Raw genomic sequence first — 23,416 nt, 5'->3', positions numbered from 1 at the left:
TCTAAAACTGGGAAAAGATGCCATTATTTTTTCTTTCTTTTCCATTTTTTCCATCCTTATTGAGGTTTGAGGTTGAATTCTATTTAGTTCAACAAATAGTCACTTGTTCTCTGTGAACCAGTTCAGATGTAAATCAGTGACCTAGATGGGAGTCCTCTCACTGCTGCTCCAGGAGTCCTGGGCAATATCTGTTCCATATCATAACAGACATTTTTTTATTTACAAATATAACTACACATAAAACGAAAATTAAAATGTAATCAGTGATAAAATTGTCGAGGTCTCATAGGTTCTATATTCCTATCTGCATACCACTGAAAGAAATATCATATATATCCCATTACTATGGAAGAGAGGATTTATGAAGGAAATTATTTGATGTGTTTCTACAAAATTGATTAAAAATTCTCAAAAACTTAAAACATGTTCTTTCCCAGAAATACTTCCAATATTATAAATTCTAAGTAGGAGTTAAACTTGTCATTTTCTGAACTGGTGAAAATCAACTCCCCTAGTTGAACAGAACTACAATGGCCTGTACAGTACTCTCCTTTTGTTTGTCTTATGTGGGAATCTGACAGTAACATGATGACAGGAGCCATTAACACGAGTGAGCCAGCAGTCTGCACACAGAGGCTGTGAGGTGATGCCTCAACTCTCAACTAAGGCACAACAAAAGTGTCAAGGAAGCTGCTACCCAGTTTGCTCATTTCTTTGTTGAAAGATGGATGAAAAAAATGAATGATTTTAAATTGGATTTTAGAAAAGCCTTCTTTGAAAACAGAGGGAGAGTCTTTGTGTTCACTGAAACCGAACGTTTCAGAGATTAATGAAGTTACACAAAATTGACAAAAACTAAATTGCAGTTTCTTTGTTTTAGAAGTTTATTATTACAGATTGTGAAAGATTAACATTTCAAGAAAAACTACCACAGCGCTGATTAGACAGAAAGTAGAGTGTTGTTTCTTCAGGTAGCCTGGCACTGTGAGCAGTAGCCAGTCATGCCCTCCCTGGCCACACTTAATTTTGAGTTAGCTGAGAACAATGGGCACACAGTTTAGATCATTTTGATTTTCATATTTATTTATATTCTGTGTTACCTTGCTTGTGGTTCACAATTAAATACCCTAGGGAAAATCACATATTCTATTTTAACCATGACTTTAGTAATGGCAGATAACCCTAAAAATTTGCTTTCTTCACATTCTAAATGTGATTATTTTGATAAGAAATAGTTTAGAATATTATTTCCAATTCTTTCCTTGTTATTTTTACTTTCAATATTTTTAAAATTGGATGCCAAGGGTTTACCTAGATGTCTCTTATTTCTTTTATCTGACTGGTACTTTCACAGAAAGCTCAAGTTGTGACTAAGGTTTTACTGCCAACTTTTTTACTTATGTTTAACTTCATTCTGAGCAAGGGTGGGAATTGAAACTAAAGAAAGAAAAAAATGGTGTAACCTTATAATTTTCCTCTAACATCCCTAGTATGGTGAGTTTCCTGTGTCGAACAACATCCCATATTCCAATTTTATCTGACAACTTCCCAAAGGTTCCCCATCTTGGGGAAGCCTATCCTAAGAGATATCTTTTAACATTAGCCTCCCTTACATTAAAATCTAGGCTTCTCAACTTGGAATCGTCTCTCTCTGAGGAAGTGTGATAAGTCTGCATTTGGCTTTAAGTATGCACATGTTTACTGTCCTCCGTGTGCTGTCCTTAATAAGAGAGAGAGAAAGCATGGTATGCAAATTGGAAAATAATCTCTAAGAAGTAATTTTTCTTACAAGGACAATGGCTTATGCCTTTCAGAAACATACTCCCTCTTCCCCCCATGACCACACCATCATACAGGCCAAGAACGAACACTGGAGAAGCTCGGAGTTGGCAGCCAAAGCTCCAGTTCTAGCAGGTGGTAATGATTTGTGTCATGCATGCACTGAATTCCTAGGATAGCCTGAAACTAGTTAGGGCTACTCACAGCTGAGAGAAATTCTACTACTCTGCAATATTATGGTAGGGTAACTAGAGAACTCCAAATGGAAGTTTCTTTGAGGTGCAATGAACCTGTGAATGTGTGGTGGAAGTGCTGGTGGGAAAGAAAGGAAGAGAACATGGAATACAAAGGACCTTCCAGGATTCTCTTTATCAACTAGAAGGAGTTATGACTTTCCCAGCCTTCCTAATGATCTTGTACAACAGCAAGCAGCCAATGCTGGGGCCTCACAGCCATCCCTGAGGAAAGCCAGAGCCGTGAGGATCCAGCAGAAAGCAGCAGTGAAGTGGCACTTTGCATGCATGTGTGCTTCAGTGGAGCACTGTATTTTGGGCTACCAGGAGAATAATGATTGATACTGGAATGCTGCAGTTCTGATTTTGAGATAAAAATATGTAACTTTACATTTGTATTATTGCTTATAATTCTCAAAAAGCTTTCACTTATCATTTTGTCTGATCCTGACAACTCAATGGAGGCAGGGTATACACTATTTTTGCCATTTACATTAAAGGAAACAGAACTTCATATATGTTAAGTGACTTGTTTAAACTCTCATAGTAAACAAGAGGCAGAATGTGGGATTTAAACCCATATTTCCATATGGTCTAAGTTGTCTAGAAACAAGAATATCTTGACTAATACACTTTCTAAGTATAATATCTTATATAGAAAAGTCTTCTAATTCTTTTTTGTAAAATATAAAACAGACTCTCCTGCCACAAACCATGTATTTTAAATCTTTCCACCCCAGGGTGGAAAGAAAAAGTGTTTTGCTTATATTATGTTTATTTCTTAATCTACATTCTCCCCCTCCTCCCTTGCTCTCTCTCTCCTTCTTCCTCTCCCACCCCTCCCCACAGCCACCCTGTGTGTGTACGTCTGTGTATGCGTGTGTGTATGACTTCCTTTTGTATGAATTAGCTTTTCATTTTATTATCACAAGAAAAGCATTTAGATGGATTGGATTTAGTATTATAAGGCCAAGAAGTTTAGACCAACCAGATGAAACTCTAGCATTTATACATTACTCCTTTATAGAAGAGTATAGGTTAACTTGATATGCCGAGAGTTAAGGCCTTAAATGTGTTCTATTGTGATTCTCCATAAGCAAGAATGACTCATATTAACACTAACTGTGGTATTCTGTCTTTAGGCCAAGCTGGTTGGCAGATTGCTTTTATGTAATTCCTATGAAGCTGGAAGAAGGTGACTCATATACATAAATGCCTCTTTCAATCAGGAAGAAGGTGTCAGAGGGTAGGTGGGTGGTGTCTGAATGATAAGTTATAAGATGTTAGGGGTACTGAAAAAAAATCTGTTAAAATCAGGGTTCCCAGGGAGATGCACATATGAGGATCTGGGTCACGTCTACGAATCAAAGGAAAACTTGAAAAGATTTTACTTACTACATTGTTTCAGTCTTAGTCTTTATTTCATAGCCCAATGCAAAGAGAAATTCCAAGATATACTCATAAATTAAAAACAGCCCAGAGTTTTAACAAGCTCTAGGAATGAGACTTAATTCCAAGATGCTAAAATTGAAATATTAAGTACATTGTATGAAAGGAACAGAGGCATTATGGATATGAAAAAGTTAAGGGAAAGTCACAAAATTTTTTAGAAAAGCTATAGTGGAGTATACCCCTGAGAAAATAAAGTGCCTGCTCACTATCACTTGAAGTAAAATAACAAAACGTTCCTACAAATGGTAATAGTACGGAACAGAATAAAAATCTCTACTGAAATCCTTAAAATGACTTCAGATAAATGCAAAGTAATCCTATGGCCATGGATCTTAGGTGGTACTCCATAATAGCCTATGTTCTCAATAAATGCTTAGTTGAACAGATAAAAGCCAATATAGTAACTGAACTCCTAGGGAAAGCTGAACAAGTTGACAGTGAGATTCTTCATTTCCTGGCTATGTTATATAACTGTTGTCATTACCCCCAAAAATTTTAAACTGGGCAGAGCAAAAACACAAGGGTGGAACATATATGAAATTGCTAATTGAGAGTGATCAACATGAGCAAGAGTAGGAGCCTGGATTCGACAATGTTACCAAGTGTTGCGACATTTTTTCCCCCTCACTTATTACTCTGCATATTGTGTTGTTTGATTGGCTTACCTTATTTTATAACCTCAATTTATTATTTTTTGGGACTGTATGACTATTTTCAATTATAGAACCGTAACTTCTATTAGTAATATTTCTCTTTGTATATTAATTCTAAATGTCTCCAGGCAGTTCTGATACTGTTGGGTGAACTTTTATTAGACTTTTTTTTGTTTTTAAAATTTGGTGTTGATGTGGTGAGTTTCTGAGAGCTAGAAGCATTATTGCAGAAGACTTTTTGATATGGTTCACTACTGTCAGCAAAGTTTCCAGAAAATAGAGAATCTTAATTTTGCCGCAAATCTACAGCAAACTTTATTCCAGTGAGTTGCTTTAAAGAATGTATAATCAATTTTCTCTGTAGAGTTGGTGAGAAAGAAAATGCTTATGGAACTAAATTAGAAAGGCATGTTTTCACCTTTATTTTTGTGCAGCATTAAAAGTCTATCTTCTAAAGTTAGAAGTGAGTTTATATGATTTACCTGAATGAGGGTTTGTTATTATTGTATTATTATAATTTCTGTTTAATGTAATGACTATTGAAATAGCCAACATTACTACAGAAGTGGTCATGTTTGCATATCTCAAATATGTCCTATTGTCATTAAGGTTCCTGAGAGAGATTTTAAAACCTCCAAAAGTAGGAATCATATATTCAAAAAGAATGAGAAAAATATATTGATTGGCATGTTGATTGTATCAAAAAGTGGCACTTGGGCCACAAATACAACTCAATTCTCACATACTGTATATATCACTGTCTTAAAAGATAGAGACATAGTTGAGGGGAAGTAAGATTGAATGGCTCAAAGTTAAGAAGGCACAGAGTCAGACTAGAGTCAGGGTTTGGTTCTTGTTTTTCCATTTACAAACTGTACAATCTTGGGTAATCTCTGAGTCTCATCCTACTCTTTGTAAAATGACACCTTCTTTATGAGAATACTGTGAACAATAACTGAAATACTACATGAAAGCAGTGAATCAGATAACTTATAACACATACTGTGTCTTCAAAAATGTTACTTCCTTTTATTTCTACCCTTTCCTGATGAATGCTTCTGTAACAACAAAAGGCAAATCAGTATTCTCAATGTATATTTGGAAATTGTCCAATGGTTTTGGCAGAATGAAGCAGTCTTAACTTGTTTTAAGAACCTCTCATCAAAATGTGCTTATAGCCAATTTTAATAAAAGCTAACATATATTAAGTAATGGGAACTAAATGTTTGCTAGGCTTTGTGTTAAAGATGGACAATCTCATTTAACCTATTCAACAATTCATTGTTGTTGTATTTCCGCACTAATCTATTCAACAATTCATTGAATTAGGTGCTATCATTTAATTCATTTTACAGATGAGGAAACTGAGGCATGCAGATGTTAAGTAAATTGAGCAGAAATTAAAAACTGAATTTTAATTTAGTTAAAAAAAAGGAATATAGGGTATTCTTTTGCAAGAGTGATTTTTGGGATGCATGTTAAGCTCGTAATACTAAATCCATATGAACTTTAAAAGCATGAATTGAAAACATGAATAAACTGTAATACAATTCCATGAAGAAAAGCTTTGTTGGTGTTAGAAGACAATTCTCCATTGTACTCTTACATTCCTGTATGTCTTATGAGCAGAGGCACTGACTGCCTTTGCTTTATGCCCTCTTTTCAAAGATATTTGTAGAGGAAACAACCTTGTAGGACAGAGTGCCTTCCTTTAGAGCAAGGGCAAGTTTCCTTACTTTCCAGTACAAAAAAGACCATATCTACTTCTAGGCGAAAGGTCATGCAGACTTACTGCTCATTATAAATGATTCAGGTTCCCTAAGATTAAGGCTCCTTTCCTGTAATGCAACCCACTGCATGTGTAGGTATCAATCATCTGGAATTCATCACATCACCAGCTGGGACTTGGAGACGAGTTCAAATGTGGATACTCTGGCTACTGCTATTGCTGTAAATAACAACGTCCCTTCTGTCAGCATCCATGAAACTATAGCAGACTGACTAGTTAGCTTGCAAGTGGGGTGAAATCTCAGACCCTTCATAGTTCTTAATAAGTGGCAAAAGGAAAACAGTAAACATCCATGGACAGAAAAAGATGCAGTTTATTTAAGGTATTATCTAAAGCAACTGCATAAGGACATAGGGGGGAAATATAATCATCTCCAAAGGCTATGCTTTATGATACACCAGAGAGGTTTTGTGATAGGAATTTGTATGTATGCATGCAAAAAAAAAAGAGGGCCAAGAAAACATTGCTGAAAATCATGGAAAACTAATAAATATACATGACTATAAACAGCCTTCTAAAGACAGGTACACTGTTGAACATGATTTATGTCTTTGCCCCTGACTTGAAAATGAGCATTGGGAGTAGATTCACAAAAGCTGTTAAATTCTGAGACTCAGCACTGCAGAAAATTATTCCATGTCTATAATCTCACAAAGCTAATAGGCTGCTTTGTAACTTTATGCAACAATTATATCTGGCAAATTGAGTGGAGAAAAAGGGTTAATTTACTGTGAGGTATAATTCACAGTTAATAAATTGTAATAAGCATGAGTAAGTAAAGAAATAGCTTCATGGGGATACAGCAAAAAGGCATTTTTTTCCCTTTAAATGTACTTAATTAACAGTTCATCCTCTGGGGGGCAGGAAATAATGAGATCAAACAGCCCCTGGAACTTTCTAAGTCTATGTAAAAGCAACTAATTACTACATCTGCAACAAAACCCTCATGTTACATGTGACAGATTTGTCATACCTGTATTTTAATTTAGAAATAAGTAACATATAAAACTAAACAGCACATTTTTATAACTCAATGTATTTTTATATCTACACATAACACACACAATCTACTACTTGCATTGTATCTATCATTTAAAAATAAACTGGCTATTTTATGCACATAATTGTGATCTGTTCTAGGAATAATGAATGCATAAATATTAAAAACTTTCATAAGATGCAGTATAATCCATAGGAGATAAAGGGAAACCAACAGGTGAGTATCCAATTTATGCCAGGTACAACGTGTTTAGACTTCTTCAAACTTCATGAAATTAGTATTATTATTATTCCTATTTTAAAGATGAGAAAACTAGGGTTCAGATGGTTAAATAACTTGCTCATGTCTTACAACTTGCATGGATCTAAGATTTGAGCACAAGTTGCTCAAGTCTAAAACCTTTCTTTTCACTTTACTCTGTTACTCTGTAATAGAGAAAAACAGGTTCTAGGAACATAACTTTATTTATGAGCCTGGATTCATCTTTGGCTTTCCAAGGGCTCACTTTATTTTTTGGCAATAAAATGAATTCAGTTAATCTTCTTCCTTAGAACAAAATAATTCATGCCCTCAGTAATTAGTCCTTTATACGGTATCATGGAAAAGCCAAATTATTAACCATAATTTCTTTAAATAATTAATCCAACAGACATTTATTGAGGGAGCCTATGTGTATTACTTTGTGGCAGAGACAGCAAAGGACATAAAAAAATGTATGCCTCATAATCTTACCATGAGGAGTCTGTAATCTGATGGAGAAGCATAGATATGAAATGTAAAATGGAGGACAGTTTGTGATCCAGAACTTCAAATGAGACTTTCATGAATTAATTTAGGGATAGGATGGTTCCTAAAAATAAAGGATGAGATAAAAAATTCATTCAGACTCTCAGTCATTTCTGTGACATCTAAATATATCTGAGCCATGACCTTAATTGATAGTAAAGCATCCAGGGCTGATTACAGACCAGAGTTCTTTTCTCTTCACTACTGTCTTTTCCTAAGCGATTTCATCCAGTGCCAGAGCTTTAAATAACATCAATATGCTAATGATTTCTCTATTTATATCTTTCCACCTGACTTCTCCCTGGACTCTAGACTTGCATACCCAACTGCATGCACATCTCTACTTGGACATCGAAAAAACATCATAAACTTAACTAGTCCAAAAGAGACCTCTTCGTACTTTTTCCCCTTAATAAAACTAACACTATGAGACAGGCACTGTCCTAGGTATTTTACATGTATTTAGTCATTTAATCCTTAGGGCACACCTATGAGAGAGGTGCTATGATGCTTCTAATTTTACATAGAAGGAAACAAGCACAGAGGCTCAGTAACTTACTAGCCAAGGCATGCTCTCACAGCCACAGCAGATATTCCTTTTCAGTTGCTCAACTCCAAGAACACACCACCAACAGGCTAAAATCTTGGAGTTATCCTTGATTCTGTGCTTTCTTGAAACTTTCCATATACCATCCATTACCAAGTTAATCAGCTGTTAATCTCCAAAATATATCTCAAGCCTGTTATCTTCTCACTATCTTTCTTGATGCCATTATTACATGCCTGGTCTGTGATGGTCACCTATCTGGGTTTTCACCTTCCATTTTTTTCTAAAGTCCATTCTCCATATGATAGCCAGTATGATTTTCTTAAAACCTAAATTAGACCTTATCAGTACCTTGTCAAAGATCTCCAATGGCTGCTCCCTTGAAATGAGAATGAAATCTAATCTCTCTATGGCCTGACAGGCCCCATATAATCTGTCCCTGCCTGCCTTTCTGAATGAAACTCACCCAAGGATCCCTCACATCCACTGTGCTTCACTCACACTGGCCTTTCTTTTCTCTCCCTAGACCACAGCAACTCGTTCCATAGAGTCTCTTTGCAATGAACCCTCTTACCCCAGATCTTTGTGTTCATTGTAGGCTGGTCTCTTATTATAGGCCTCAGCTCAAATGTTATCCAGCTTCTGCAAATCAGAACTCTCCTATGCCTGCCCCACAGTGACTTCCACCACTCTTAATATCACTGAACCTGTTTCATTTTTTTCATAGTTTTCTTATCTCTACCTGAGATTATTTTATTAGTTCATCTGTTTATATGTTTATTGTCCGTGTTTCTCTCGCTAGAGAGGTAGTAAGTATGCAGGCAGTGAACTTGTCTGTCTTGGCCACCACTATGTCACCAGCTAACCAGCTACTAGAAGAATGCATGGCACATAGGAGACACCTATTAATATTTTTTGAGTGGATGACCAAAAATGCTCTCATTTTCTGCTAGCTCATCTTATACCTCAAAGGTATTTAAAATAACTTATTTTACTCATTTTAGAATTCCTTCCAAAGTGTTGCTCAAATATTCTTTCCTATTGCCTGGTATGTTCGTAATAAGAAATAGCTTAAATTTATTGAAAGTCTACTGAAATTAGTTTATTGTACATATACAGGCATTCTCAAAGGTGACATACATGCTCTGAAGTAGGTATTGTCTCATTTTAAAGACATGGAAACTGATGGTAAGAGAAACTACAAAACCTGTTTAGGTTACTCAGCTAGAAAAAGCAGAGTTAGACCCAGGTTGCTCCATGTGACTTTAGCTTCCAAGCTCTTTTCAGCAGGAATATTATGTTCAGCTATGCAACTGGCTAGGAAAAGTAAATAATCAGAAGAAATGATGAAGAGCTGTTCGGTCTATAAAAATGTGAAAGCAAAGAGGAGAATGATTGAAATCTATAAAGGGTTGTGAGTACAATAGAATGATCATGGATTTCATCAGAGTTAGGAGCTGGAGAATTTATTTCAAATTAAAAGTAAGCTTATAGAATGTATTACATTAACAGATGGCAAAGAGTAATTATACACATATATTTTAAATATTTTAAATGTTATGTTTTAGATGGGTAATAAGTCATTCAGGGAAACTATGGTGTCTTGGAAATTATATGCCTCACCTGAAGATGCTGAAGTTGGAGAGCTCAAACTCAGCTTCTCACAACATGCCTTTCTGTAGATCCATTAGGCAAACTTACCATATGAATGGCTGGTGGGAATTCTAACTCACTGGAGAGGATATTCTGCTCACCTCATTTCACCATGTAATTACTCAGTTCATATCAGCTGGTGCTGGGCTTCCCTTGGTAATGTTTTAAAGACTCATATTGTTAGAATTGGTAGAAGCCTTAGAAATGATTAATTCCAACTCTCTTATCTCAGAAAAAAAAACAAAACCTGAAACCCAGAAATAATGATTTATAATTTGTAAAGTGCTTCCAAATACACAGGTTCATGACATTCTCACAATGGCTTTCTGATGAAGTTGTGCAATTTTTTCCATTTCCATCTTTCCAGGGGAGGAATGTGGCTGAGTGGTTGGTTATAACAGTAAGCTGGTCACTGCAGGAACAGTGTGTGAGGTGCTATGACTTGGTATCTTCTGAAAGTGGTTGCATAAACTTTCTCCCTCTATCATATTAATGAGGTTTTTAATTTATGACAATTTTCATGAGTTTTTCTGGGACTATAGACACAGGAAGGTTATATACCAACTTAAAACATACTGTTCTATTTATGGAATGTGAAATAAAAGGGAAATGATAACTGACTAGAGAGACTATAAGTGTAAGGAAACTAAATCCTCCCTTTAATTACATGAATGGATGAAAGTAATTTCTGACATGTTAAACTGGGGGGAAAAAAGGCAGAGAGTAATACGTCCAAGTGGTACATGTCTTTTCTTTGTGAAGAGATATATCATACAGATGAATAACAAAAATTAACACCCCAATGGAAAAATGGCAAAAAAGGGCAGTTGTCAAGAGAAATACAAGTGAGCAATAAACCTATGTGAACATGTTATTTAACACTTAGTCACAATTCCATAAAAATACAAATTAAAAAATTAATGAAATAAAAATTTTTCCTTATGAGATTTTTCAAATGTTAAAGAATGACCAAATCCAACATGAAGTGGAACTTAGGGGAGTTCTTTGTTTCGCTTTCTTCTTTGTAGTTTTCTACATTATTTGATTGTTTTTATTACAAAGTTGCACACATTATTTAAAAATTTGAAAAGGAGAAAAATTTATTTTTATTTTGGACACAACAAACAAACCAAGCTCACACTAACTGCAGCTTCTTAAAGACAAATGGTTGAAGCCTCCTAAGATAAATTTATTTTCTTCATTTAAAAATACTACCCTTGTTAACAATACTTAAAAATCATCACCTATAATTCAAACTAAACCTTTGTGATTTCCTTGATATTGTATTATAAGCACATTCAATTAGACTTAACACGCAAAAAATGTATCCTACACTCCCCCTATCCCCCAACCCCCAGCCCCATGCTCTGTCTCTGTCTTCCTCTCTCTTACCTGGTCCTTTCTGCCCTCTCTTCCCCCTTCATCCCACATACCAGTTCTCTATCCTAGCTCTTAAACCTCCTGCTCATGACATTCTTGCCTCTGGAGTGTTTCTTCTAACTGACCAGATGTTCAGGTTCCTGAAAGATCATAGAATAAATGCATATTTCATTACTTTATTTTAGCAAAATTATCCATTGTCTTCCTACTAGGCCATACTAAGCCATACAATTATTGGAATCACTTCCTCAAATCCTCTGCTTCTTGTGCCTTCATGTAAAATCTATCCATCTCCACAAGTTTCACATGTATACAGATTTACTAAAATAGTGTCTCACAGTCTCCGTGTATGGCTCAAAAATAATTGAAAATAAGAACTCTTCCAGCAAAGGTTGAAATCAGTCACAAAACTATTAATTCTATCATGCACTCTTTCCATTATACTTGATTATATATCATGCACTCTTTCCATTATATTTGATTATATATGAAGGATTAAATATTTTTATACAAAATCATTTTAACATGCTTTTTACACAGAAAGATAATAGAATCCATGTCTTTATATTTTGTAATAATATTGAATGCAGTTTATGTAAACCGGTGTTTGCCAAAATGTGCATGTCTACCATCTGTATTAGTATCATTTAGGTGAGCATGTTAAACATCCAGATGCCTGGGCCCTCCCTAGATCTACCAAGTGATCGGGGGACTGGGAAGTTTATTTTTAAACAAGCATTTAAAATTATTATTTTGCCTTTTCTGTGATTTGGTAACTCATGACAATAGTCTCATCTTGGTAAGTGATTAAATACATCTAAACAACTTTGAGTAAAAGATTAAGATGAAACTAGTGGCAAATTTTTAGGTTGTTCCTTTTAAAAAATACTATAGCATCCTGCTTTTCATTTACAAATTACAAGTTAATTCTGGTAACTTAAAAAATATCTGGATTTTAGGCTCATTAACATTAAAAATACAGTTACAAGCTGTTGAATATGTCATATCTGAGTGATTTGAAGGGTGGGCTTAAGTTCAGTATGGATTTTGCTCCTTAGAGGCATTCAGTTATAATAGACAACCAGTCTGAAAACTGTTGATGGCTTAAAAACAAAGATGTACAGTGAATTACCTTCCTAGGCTTTTCTTTCTCTTGAAAATGTTGTATTGAGGTTGTGTGAATTTCTAAGTACAGAGCATTGAACACCAAGACTCTGTTAGAACTCAGAACTGTCCTGAAGGGTTGAAGAAGAGCCTCCTACCATTGGCATCCATTAGAAACTGATCCCATTTAGGGAAACAGAACTTTTCTGAGTGCAATGAGCAACTGGGTCTTCTTTGAAAATGGTTTCTGAGCACTAAATAGTTCTTGAGAAGTTGCAAAAGACAATGATTTTGGAGATCTAGTTCTAGCAAGAAACTTCTAACAAGAATGAAAAATAGTTTTCCTTTTCTATTATTCATTTGTTCTTCAGCCAGACCAACGACAATGGCCCTGTATCAGATAAGAAATAAAGACTGGAAAAGTGTTTTCTCTTCTCCGTTTCCTCCTTTTAGATGCTTACTACATTTCTAGAGCAGATTAGCAAATTATACAAAAATCTTTTGAATACTAACCTAAATTATTTTTGTTAAAGTAAATACACTAGAGTTAAAATGAATTTTAATTAAAATACCATCTTTCTTTTGAAAATATTTTCAGGTATTTTTTGTTTAAAAGTATACAAGATCTCCTAAAGGTATTTTTCAGTATATCAGAAATCCAAGTCTGACAGGACACAAGTATCAACTACCTTGATGACAGCAATGCTAACCTTTGAACAGTTTATGGTGAAAACCACTCAATTCATTTACTCAAGAGTATCAAGTAAGTCATCTTTCTTTGTGAACTCAAATACTTTGTCTCTTAGGATTCCTAAAAAAGGACCATCTCTGTTATATGTTGTTATAGTGTATATAGATTATTTAATCTGGAAGAAGAGTGAAGAACTTTCATTTGTTCTTTTCTTTCTTTCTTTGATTTTTTTTAGATAGGTCATTCATTGTTTAACGCCCCAATATACTGGCTTAATTTCTACACACAATTTTTTTTTCTACTTTTGGAAAGCTGATTCTACTGAGAATATATATCTCAGGGGAAAAAAAGAGACAGTGCGTTTCATAAAAATAAATATGTAAATTATACAGGGAGAAAAAGAAGCACTGCTGTACAAATCTAAATACTAGGGAATCAAAGCAGGGGAGCAAAAGAGAGAAGGGATAAGCAGATGGACTAGAACTCCACTGTCATTTTTGGATGGGGTTAATTAGGATAGGGATTCCAAAGAGGGAAAGGCTGATAAAATAAAATAAGCATACTGAAACTGAAGTGGATGCAGGGACAAAAGAAAAGCCAACGAGAATAAAATGGGAAGAGAAAAAAAAGTATAATGAAACTGGTGACCAGTGCTTAAATAACTATGTGTTAGTTCTAATAAATTGGTCTTTTAAGCTGTTTTTTAATTAGTCTCGTAATTGATGCACTTCTAGAAAAATGACATTAGAAGCTACTAAAGTAGTGAACTCATAGTCACATCTGTTACTACTGAGCAATCACTGGAGAGCTAAATTTCTTAAAATATCCAAGTGAAGAAAGGGTTACTTCCTCCTGTGTTAGCCTTTGGAATGTAAGGTGTATGAAGGGTTTAAGAACACAATAACTTAATTTTCCCCAATTAATTACTATTTACTCAACGAAATTATTTGATCACATGTATGTCACCAAAGTTCCATTTCCTGGTGAGAACAGTGGTAAAGTCCTTTGGGGGAACCGAGCAGCTGAGTATTGCTGGCATGATTATATGTAAAGCATAGCTTGCAGCAGGCAAAATAACCCTCCTCCCTTCTTTCCTGTCCCTAAAATGTATATGTCCTAATCTCTGGAACCTGTGAATTTATTACTTTATATGGGAAGAAGGATTTTGCAGATGTGATTGAGTTAAGGACCTTGAGATGGGGATTATCCACGTGGGTCAATCTAATCACATGCATCCTTAAAACCTTCCCAATTTCAGTCAGAGGGAGATGTGGCTATTAAAGAAAGGCATGGAGAGATGCAATGTTTCTAGCTTTGAAGATGAAGGAGGGGAATATGAGAATGTGGGCAGACTTGAGAAGATGGAAAAGGTGAGGCACTGGAGTCTTCCCTAGAGCCTCCGGAAAGGATCAGAGACCTGCCAACACTTTGAACTTAGTCCAGTGAGACCCATGGACCTCTGGTCTCCAGAACTGTAAAGTAATAAATTTGAGTTGTTTTAAGTCACTAAGTTGGTGGTAATTTGTAATAGCAGCTATAGAAACCAATACATAGCTATTTCAGTAATTAGTGTAATAACTACTATTTTTAATTGCCATAATTATTAAAGTGAAAATGAAAAAGCACCTAGTATTTAAAACTAAAATACCAACACGTACCAAATAAGTAAATTTTAAAACGATTAGGGACCAGTGGAATTCTTTCACATTCTACTACTGTAAACATTCATGTGACTTCCAGGGAGCCCTAATATTCCTAGTATGAGCAGCAATAGTTATACATGAGGGCACTGTCAACAAAACACTGTACACTCCACAAAACTGTCTTTCAAAAACAAGGGTGAATAAAGACATTTACATTCCATAATATATGAGAGTTTACCATGAACAGACCTTAATTCACTAAAGGAACATTTGAAGGACGTGCTTCAGGAACAAAGAGATTCATTCATTCAACAAATATATACTGAGCTGGGCGCACTTTTTGGTGCTGAGGATACCTCAGTGAATAGAAGAGATGAGAAAAATCTTGCCCTCATGGAGTTTACATTTTAGAAGCCAAAGTCACAAATGAACAAAAATAAGTAAATATATATTTACTTAATATAAGTAAATAGTATGTCCAGTAGTGTGCTGTCAAACCTTTAACAACAGGCTCTTAAAAAAAAAAAAAGCATAGATTTGTAGTATTTGCTAATTTTCATGGTGTAAACACTAGCCTCCCTGCCAAATCTCAAATTTCAAACTTCTGGTCGTGTCATTGAGCCTGGAAAGATGTACACAGTTGACATGGTGAGCCTTTGTCAGCCCATTTCAGCACACCACTGATGATCATAAATGCTAGGGAGAAAAATTAACAGGGAAACAAGGGACGACATAGGGATTGTAATTTAAAAGAGAATGGTTAGAGAAGACTTCCCAGAGAAGGTAATATTTGAGTAAAGACCTGCAGGAAGTGAGGAAGAGAGCCATACACCAATTTGGGGGCAAAATATTTTAAGCAGAAAGACCAGCAAGTGCTAAACCCTGAAGCAGGAACTAGGAACAAAGGAGGCTAGAGCGGTTACTGTAGAGTGAGTGAAGAGGAGGGAAGTAGGACCTACCATCAGAGAATCAAAGGAAGGTATATAAAAAAGGGTAAGGATTCTGGCTTTTAGTGTGGGAGAGATTGGAAGTCACTGGGGAGTTGTAAGCAGAGGAAGGACATGATCTGAATATATGTTTAATGGCATAGCTTTGACTTTTCTGTTGAAAAGGAGTAGCCAGCAAATGTTGATGATAGTAAAAATAATAATGTCTAATATCTGGGATTAAACACAATTAAAGTTAACTTCCAAAATAAGAAATGGCTCATCTGCCAAAGCAGAGTGGACATGACTGGAGGTAAAGTACTTCATACCTTTTGACTTAGGTGTGAGGATATTAATTTTAGCATGTGTTCAGCACATATGTTTTAATTTCTAGAGAAACTAACAGAAGGATGCAAATAAAATATATACATTTCAAACCAGGAGTAGGTAGAAAAAAGGGATCTGACAATAAAGGCAATAAAGGACAAAGAAAAGATGAAACAGAGCAAGTGGGAAAAATATAAGGCACAAAATCAGCTGCAATGAATCCACACACACTGATAATTAAATTAAGTGCATGTAGACTGATATTGTTGATTAAAAGACAAATATTGACAAGGCACATAAAAAACACAATTCATTGACATGTTGTTTTCAAAACTAATAATGTAAAGACAGACAGAGAAGAGAGAACAAATATAAAAATGAGATACAGTGTAAATTTCAAAGTGACAAAAGAGCTGATATAGGTTTATATTAGTATTAAGTTAGCCATAGAATGATGAAATGTAAATTAATATATAAATATAAATATAACTATATATATACATACATATATATATATATGTATATATATATACACACACACACACTTAACATAGTTTCAAAATACAGAAGGTAATACTTGATAGAAAACCACAGAAGTATTTATAATTTGCTATCATAGTTGGAGATTTTACTCCTTTGGTAAAATCAAGTAGTGTACCCCATTCCTTCCTCTCCCTCCAAAAAGGATTTGAACAATCCAATTAACAAAGATGAACTAATAGATAAACCTTGACTGGAGAATATATGTTCTTGTCAAGTACACAAGGAATATTGTATCCAGCTGTAATTGATTCTAGCAAACAGAGTATTGGTATCAAACAGACACATGCTTCTAGAGCATAACTGCAATTAAAATTGATATCAGCAAATAAAAAATAAGAGACATCAGAGATACTGGAAAGGACTTTGAGAAATATGGATTTAGAAAGGACTGGTGCTATGTAAAGGCCTTGACATCCATTCAGGACACTGTAAGTAGTAAAATATCTGGAGAAATTGTTTCCTTTCTATTTTTAGTTATGACAGAATAATTGATTGCAGCCCCACCACCGTCCCTGCCGTCCCCCTCCCCCTCCTGCCAACATTCGGTGTGTCAAGTTCTTTTTCAAGGATTTTATGAAACCTCTGGCTTTACCTTAGCTGGGGTAGTGAATCTTCTTAGGAGAAGGTGAAGCCAGGCACCACAGAGCTCACCTTTACACTCTGATCACAGTCTCCAGGGGTCAGCCTCTAGCAAGACTGAGAAGTCAGCCAAATCTATCTATGAGCCTGATACCACTCTATGGCTTCCTACTTCTATTTTCAGCACTTTCTTTCCCCTAGATACTCTGGGATCTTCAGTTAGTGAGAAAAATAATGATAAAGTCACACATGACATTGTATAATTTAGATTTAAGAACTGCCTTCTGTTATGAGGCTACTTTAAAAATGTAGGATTTTAAAGGGGTAAACTAGAAACAGCTGAGTTAAGGACTGGTGAAGTGTAAGGGCACAGTGGGAAAGATTTGGGTAGAGAGGAGAGGGAAGGGTTTCCTGGGTACCTCCAACCATATCACAGGCCCCTCATTTGTACGTTCACACATGGCTGGGATGGTTCATTTTCTCGTGGATGTTAGAAAGTTTGTCAAAGTTTGAGAATGTGTGCCTATTACAGAAAGGGAAGGAGGCAGAAACACACGGGGAAAAGAGTGATACACAGCTGTTTATTTGTGGAGAGTATAGCTGCAGAGAGAATACAACTAAAAGACCACCTTTACCAGCACCTCCTCCTGTTCTACTTCCCATCTATCTTAGAAGTGAAATGTTACATGAAATGGTCAATTCTAAAGGTGTAATCAATCTTAAAAGAGTTAATTTATTCTTCTAAAAGGGAATTTGAATTGTTAATATTCACTTGGTCATGCTGTGTTTTCCTGTATAACTTTGAAATGCATTAATGATAGAAACATCTATTTTTATACCACTTTCCCTCTCCAAAACCCTTTCTGTATGCTTACTTTCAAGCTTAGGGAGTTTATGCTTACACTTCACCACTTAGCAAGTTTGAGGACAGATCCTACAACACTAGGAACTTGAATATTATAATATAACAAAACTAGTGCATGGTGAGTTTGACACAGATCTTACCAAGGTAGTTCAATAAAACACACACACACATACACATACAAATATACACATACATTTTTCTGACTTTAACTGAAATTAGTACAATTTTGAAGAATATTTTTATTATCTAAATTATATTCTTTGATTCTTTAAGGATATGGCTTGTAGCTTGTAAATTCTGCAACTAAAAGGACACCTTAGTTCTGTTTTTTTCTTCTTTCTCATGAAGAGTCATGTATTTTGTGCCACATCACATTTTCTTTTGTAGCTTTGAGGCTCTTTAAAATGTACTCACATTATTCAACACCTAGGTGGGTAAAAAACTAATACTGTGTTGCTAATTCTACATTTACAAATAAGAAAACACATTTTTTGTTTCACATATGGGAAACAATAGCACTTTTGCAGTGATTAGAATACCAGCTAAAATTTATATGTAATGCACCATCCTTCTAATTTTGCAAGAAATATTCTGTTACCTTCAGTTTTCTTATTCTTTTCAATTTTCCTAATGCTTTAAATAGGGAAAATATAAAATTTGTTCATAAGTAATAATAAATAAAAGAATTTGATTAAAATATTTCTATTAATTATGTATAATTAATCACCACATCCGTGACCTTTGCTTAGACCATGTGCTCTTTTAGTTAGGGAGACCTATCAGTTTGCCTGGGGCTCTCTGAGTTTTAACACTGAATGCCTTCATTCCAGGCAAACCAGGATGGTTGGTAACTGTAACCCCAGTTCACCCTCCAGCTAATTTCTCTTCTCTCTTTCACATCCAAGTTTCTCCACTGAATACTCTGCACTCTCCTTCTCCATGTCTTAACCCTTCAATATATTGAACTCAAAACAACTGTGCCTCTCCCTTGATGACTCCATTCCCCTGCATTTTGCAAGAGTCCCCAGTGACCTTTCTTTTTCCAAAGGAGACTTGCCAGAACTCATCTCAGTGGATCATGCTGTTGGATTTTACACTGCTCATCATACTTTCTCTGAAGTTTGTTACTGCCAAGGCTTGCACAGTAGTCCCTCTTATCCTTGGGGGATACGGTTCAAGACCCCATTGATGCCTAGAACTATGGATAGCATCGAGCCCTATATATATACTGATTTTCCCTATATATACCTATGATAAAGTTTAATTTATAAATTAGGCACAGTAAGAGATTAACAATAATAACTAATAGCAAAGTAGAATAATCATGACAATATACTGTAATGAAACGTGAATGTGCTCTCTCAAAATATCTTATTGCACTGTACTCACCTTTCCTGTGATGACGTGAGATGATAAAATGCATATGTGTTGAGATGAAGTGAGGTGAGTGCTGTAAGCATTGTGATCTAGCATTAGGCTACTATTGACCCTCTGGTGATGCGCCAGAAGGAGGAACATCCACCTCTGGAGTGGGGTCGACAGTGGGCAACTGAAACTTCAGAAAGTGAAACTGTGTATAGCATCTAAGCTTTCTCTGTTTCCATATGTTTACCTCCTAAATAGTTCCTTCTTTCTTCATTCTTATTCTCTCCTAGTTTCAAAAGTCCTTAATTTGTCTGAGTATTACCAGCACAGCCTCCCAAATCGTCATATTGGTTGCTCTAGCTTTGCCTTCCAAATCTGCCCTGCTTCACAGGACTTAATAGTTTCTGGTACACAGCACACAGTACAGTGTTTCCTACAGCATTACTTACATAAAACCATGGAGACTTCTTTACTATTTTACTTATGACAGTACAAGCTATCTACTTATGTACCATTCCCCCATGCCCAAGACAGTAAACTCTTTAAGAGAGTCATACTTTACTTATCTTCGTATCCCTAGTACCTACTTCCGTGCCTGGCATGTTATATGGCTATATTAAGTGAGCAGGTAGATGATCAGTACAACCTTTAACTGTGTGTTTTCTGGGGGGGCGAGGTCTATAACTGTACCCTTCCCACCCTCTCTTCTAAAGGAATAAGACCATGGTTTATGATCCCATCTACATATCGCCAAAAGAATTTCACATGTAGTGCATCCTAAATGACCAGTTACAGAGTGAATGAATGAATGCATGAATGGGTACATTTAGGTTCTCAGGACAATGGACTACAATGAATGAGTGTTTTGAGACACAATCACAGATACTATTTATAAGTAGTTTAAAATCCCAAATAATTCAAAAGATGCTTTAAGCCTTATGTTGGTTAGAAAATATATTCCCATCTAAATGTGAGCAATTCATAAAATATTTTGTACATGCTAAATTCTTACCGAATATGTTCAGCAGGGTTTTAATTTTTTATATCCCTTAAAAATGGCTTAACCTTAGGAGCACTAAAGGCATTTTGTATTTTGTATATTTTAGAGGCTATACTAGGGTTTGCATAAAAACTCAAGAGATTTATCTAGAATATTTTTAAATGGCATAACTATATATTTTGGCAGTTTTAAAGGATTATGCTTCAGAAATAAAACCTAAAATATTTTAATCATAATATTTTGAAATGGAAAAACTAGAAAGAGAATTATATATCGTTCGTAATTTTCAAGCACATAATGTTTAAGCTACTAGCTTGATTTTAATTTAGCTACATTTTCAAAGTATATTTCAAAAGACAATGAACATTTAAGCACAACTTCTGTATTAATTAATTTCTATTGAGTTAAAAGGAAGAGCCTCAAATAGTGCCCAAAATATGGAATTTTTTTTCCTCTTCAGTCATCACACTCTCTTATGGTAACATTTAATGGTCCTTCTGATATTCTGAGCTCATCTAACTACTATGATGAGAATTACTATTATCAGCCAGATGCTTAGTGTCTGGAGAAAAGAATGCAGTTTTCAAGATATTTTTCCATCTGATTTAGTTCTTTGTATTTTACCAAAAGGTAAAAGCTGTACAGAATAAAAATTATGTATCAAAATCTCTCCCTTCACTTTTATGAGAAATCAATATGTAATATAACAGAGATAGAATCCTATGGCATTTTGAATGGGAAACTAAGATAAATGTAGATTTTTAAAATTTAAAATTTCATTAATATTAAACAACCGTTTATGTAACATAATCCATTCACAATAATAATAAACTATCTTCAAATAATTGTTTTATTTAAGAGCAGAAATTTTACACAATAAGAAATCTAGTACAATTTAAATGCAGCATGATGGGCTTTGCATATGTACCAGAAGTTGCTCAATGAATTCTGAAAGTTAATTAAAATCCTTATGTTTATATGTGATTAAGTAAGCTTGTGTACTCATGTTCTCCGTATTTAAGTGGTGCTAATTTTCAGCTTTAAAAAAATATAAGAAAATGAGTTGCATATTTGACTTCCAAAAATATCTGAACTTCCTATTTGTGAGACTTAAGTTCTTACAGATCTGAGGGAATATTTATTCTCATTTGCTTTGATTTCATATTTAAATGGACTAAATTTTTGGATTAATCATAGTTTTCTAAAACAGATAGTTAAAGAAACAAGATGATTGCTATTCTTTACTTTTAAATACACAAAGAAAAGCATTTCAGGATCCTGCCACACTCAATCCTTTAGTACAACCTTCATTTTTCTTGAGTCAGAAAGAAATACACTATCTACTATCTACTTTGTTATTCTAGGGCTGAGATATAGTCTTACATCTCAAATATAGCTGAGGGTAGTCAACTCATCCCAGTTTGCCTAAGAGTTTTCCAATAAAATAAAAGTTTCTTGTCCCAGGAAATCCCTTAGCCCTAAACTGGGACAGATGGTAGACACAGTTACAGATGAACTGAAGTTTGAAACTTTGAGACAAAAGAGCCTTACCTTTACATCATTGATGTTCATTCTTGTTCCCTCCTTTCCCACAAAAATATCATCAATATCCACAAGGATGTATCTGTCCAAGGACAATGTGAGTCTCTTCCCTGATAGGAATGAAACCGCGTCTATGAAAATGAGCTTATGCAACCAAAAGTTAAGGTTGTTGCCAAAAAGAACTCTTTGAATTCCATCATGAAGCCCCAGGTCATGTATGATAGTGGCATAAAAAGCACCTTTAGATATGGGAGGAGATAGGTTTTCAGGGGTCTTTACTTTAGCAAATATTACTGGTTGGTAAGCTGAGTGATTTATCTGGAAAACTGTCCAATCAGTTCCAGGCAAAGAATCTTTTCCAAGCTTAGAAGGTTTGGTCACATGAAGTAATGGAGAATGAGGATTAATACAACAATCTCTTACCACAAGGTTTCCATAGATGGCAAAAGGGAAACCTTTCAACTGAAAGCTCTGCAGGTTCTTCTCAGTAGATTTGTGGAATCCAATGACACCCACACCATATTCTACACAGTATTTATCTAAAAGGCTTCGATTCCAAGAGTCCATATTTACATACTTTAAAATATTCTCATAAATAATGAGAATATATTTGCCTTTATTTTTTTCTGTAAGTGCTGGGAGGTCTCCTTTACCAGGAGCAATTTCAATGTGATACTGGAATCTACTGGATTCTAGAGTCATAATGATGTCTTGACCAAGCGATGAGTACTGGCTCTCCACGAACACCAAGACTGTGGGGCCTGTCCTTGAGGCATCAGAAAGCTTCGTCATCCTCACTTCCACCAGCCTATATGGTAGGTTTTGGAAGTCCCCACAGTCCACTTCTGAAGCCATCTCAGACAGTTCATTTTCCTGTTTGTGGCCACTGTACAGGTAGTAAGCAGAAATAATAATGCTCACCATACAAAATGTGGCAAGCAGAATAACTGTTCTTTGAAAGTGTCTGTGAAGCTTCATGAGAAAACTCATATTGTATGCACTTTCCTCAGACTGTTCCAGTAGAAGCACCATAAAAAAATAAAAGAAGATGGCGTTTCAGCTACTTCTCAGTCAGTAGTTTATGTCACCATTGCAGCACATTTGCATTGCTTGATTAGGACACACAGAAAATACACTCTGAAAAGTAGAATAGAATAGAATATCAAACATTCAGTCTGCAGCATTAAAATGAGCATGTTTTTACCTTGATGACTGGCATTAGTGGCAATCTCTTAGTCAGATGAACTGGTTTATGGTAGATAAGGAAACCTCTCTTTCCTTCTTCCAGATCTTGATGAGGACAGGGAAGGATAGAAAGAGGAAAAGGGCCCCAATGAACAGCTCCTTTCTGAAAAGGGCTCTATTTCTAGTACAGAAAAGACACTGGGGCTAATGAGGGCTTTCTTTGGCTCACTGAGCTTTGCATCAAACTGTAGACCTAAGATAACAGAGACCTAAGACCCCAGAGAAGTCACCTGAGCTAATCACTGCCACCTCATGTAATGTGTTAAAGCTGTTCATGTTTACATATACTGAAAATTCATAGAAGTTTGGAAAGA

At 35.3% G+C, this 23,416-nt stretch overlaps 1 protein-coding gene across 1 annotated transcript in view; it reads right to left on the bottom strand.

Moving 5' to 3' along the window:
- Positions 1 to 23,416, bottom strand: part of NDST3 (N-deacetylase and N-sulfotransferase 3) — a 172,712-nt gene that overhangs the window by 136,876 nt on the left and 12,420 nt on the right. The window contains exon 2 of the mRNA XM_057502571.1: positions 21,867 to 22,994. Within this exon, the coding sequence (XP_057358554.1) occupies positions 21,867 to 22,889 (1,023 nt within the window). The 5' untranslated portion in view covers positions 22,890 to 22,994. The remainder of the gene's footprint in view (positions 1 to 21,866; positions 22,995 to 23,416) is intronic.

This window comes from Manis pentadactyla, chromosome 5 (genome assembly GCF_030020395.1).
Source record: "Manis pentadactyla isolate mManPen7 chromosome 5, mManPen7.hap1, whole genome shotgun sequence".
NCBI classification, from domain to species: domain Eukaryota; kingdom Metazoa; phylum Chordata; class Mammalia; order Pholidota; family Manidae; genus Manis; species Manis pentadactyla.
The sequence above is the reverse complement of the archived record's forward strand: the minus strand, read 5'-3'. Positions and strand labels throughout refer to the sequence as shown.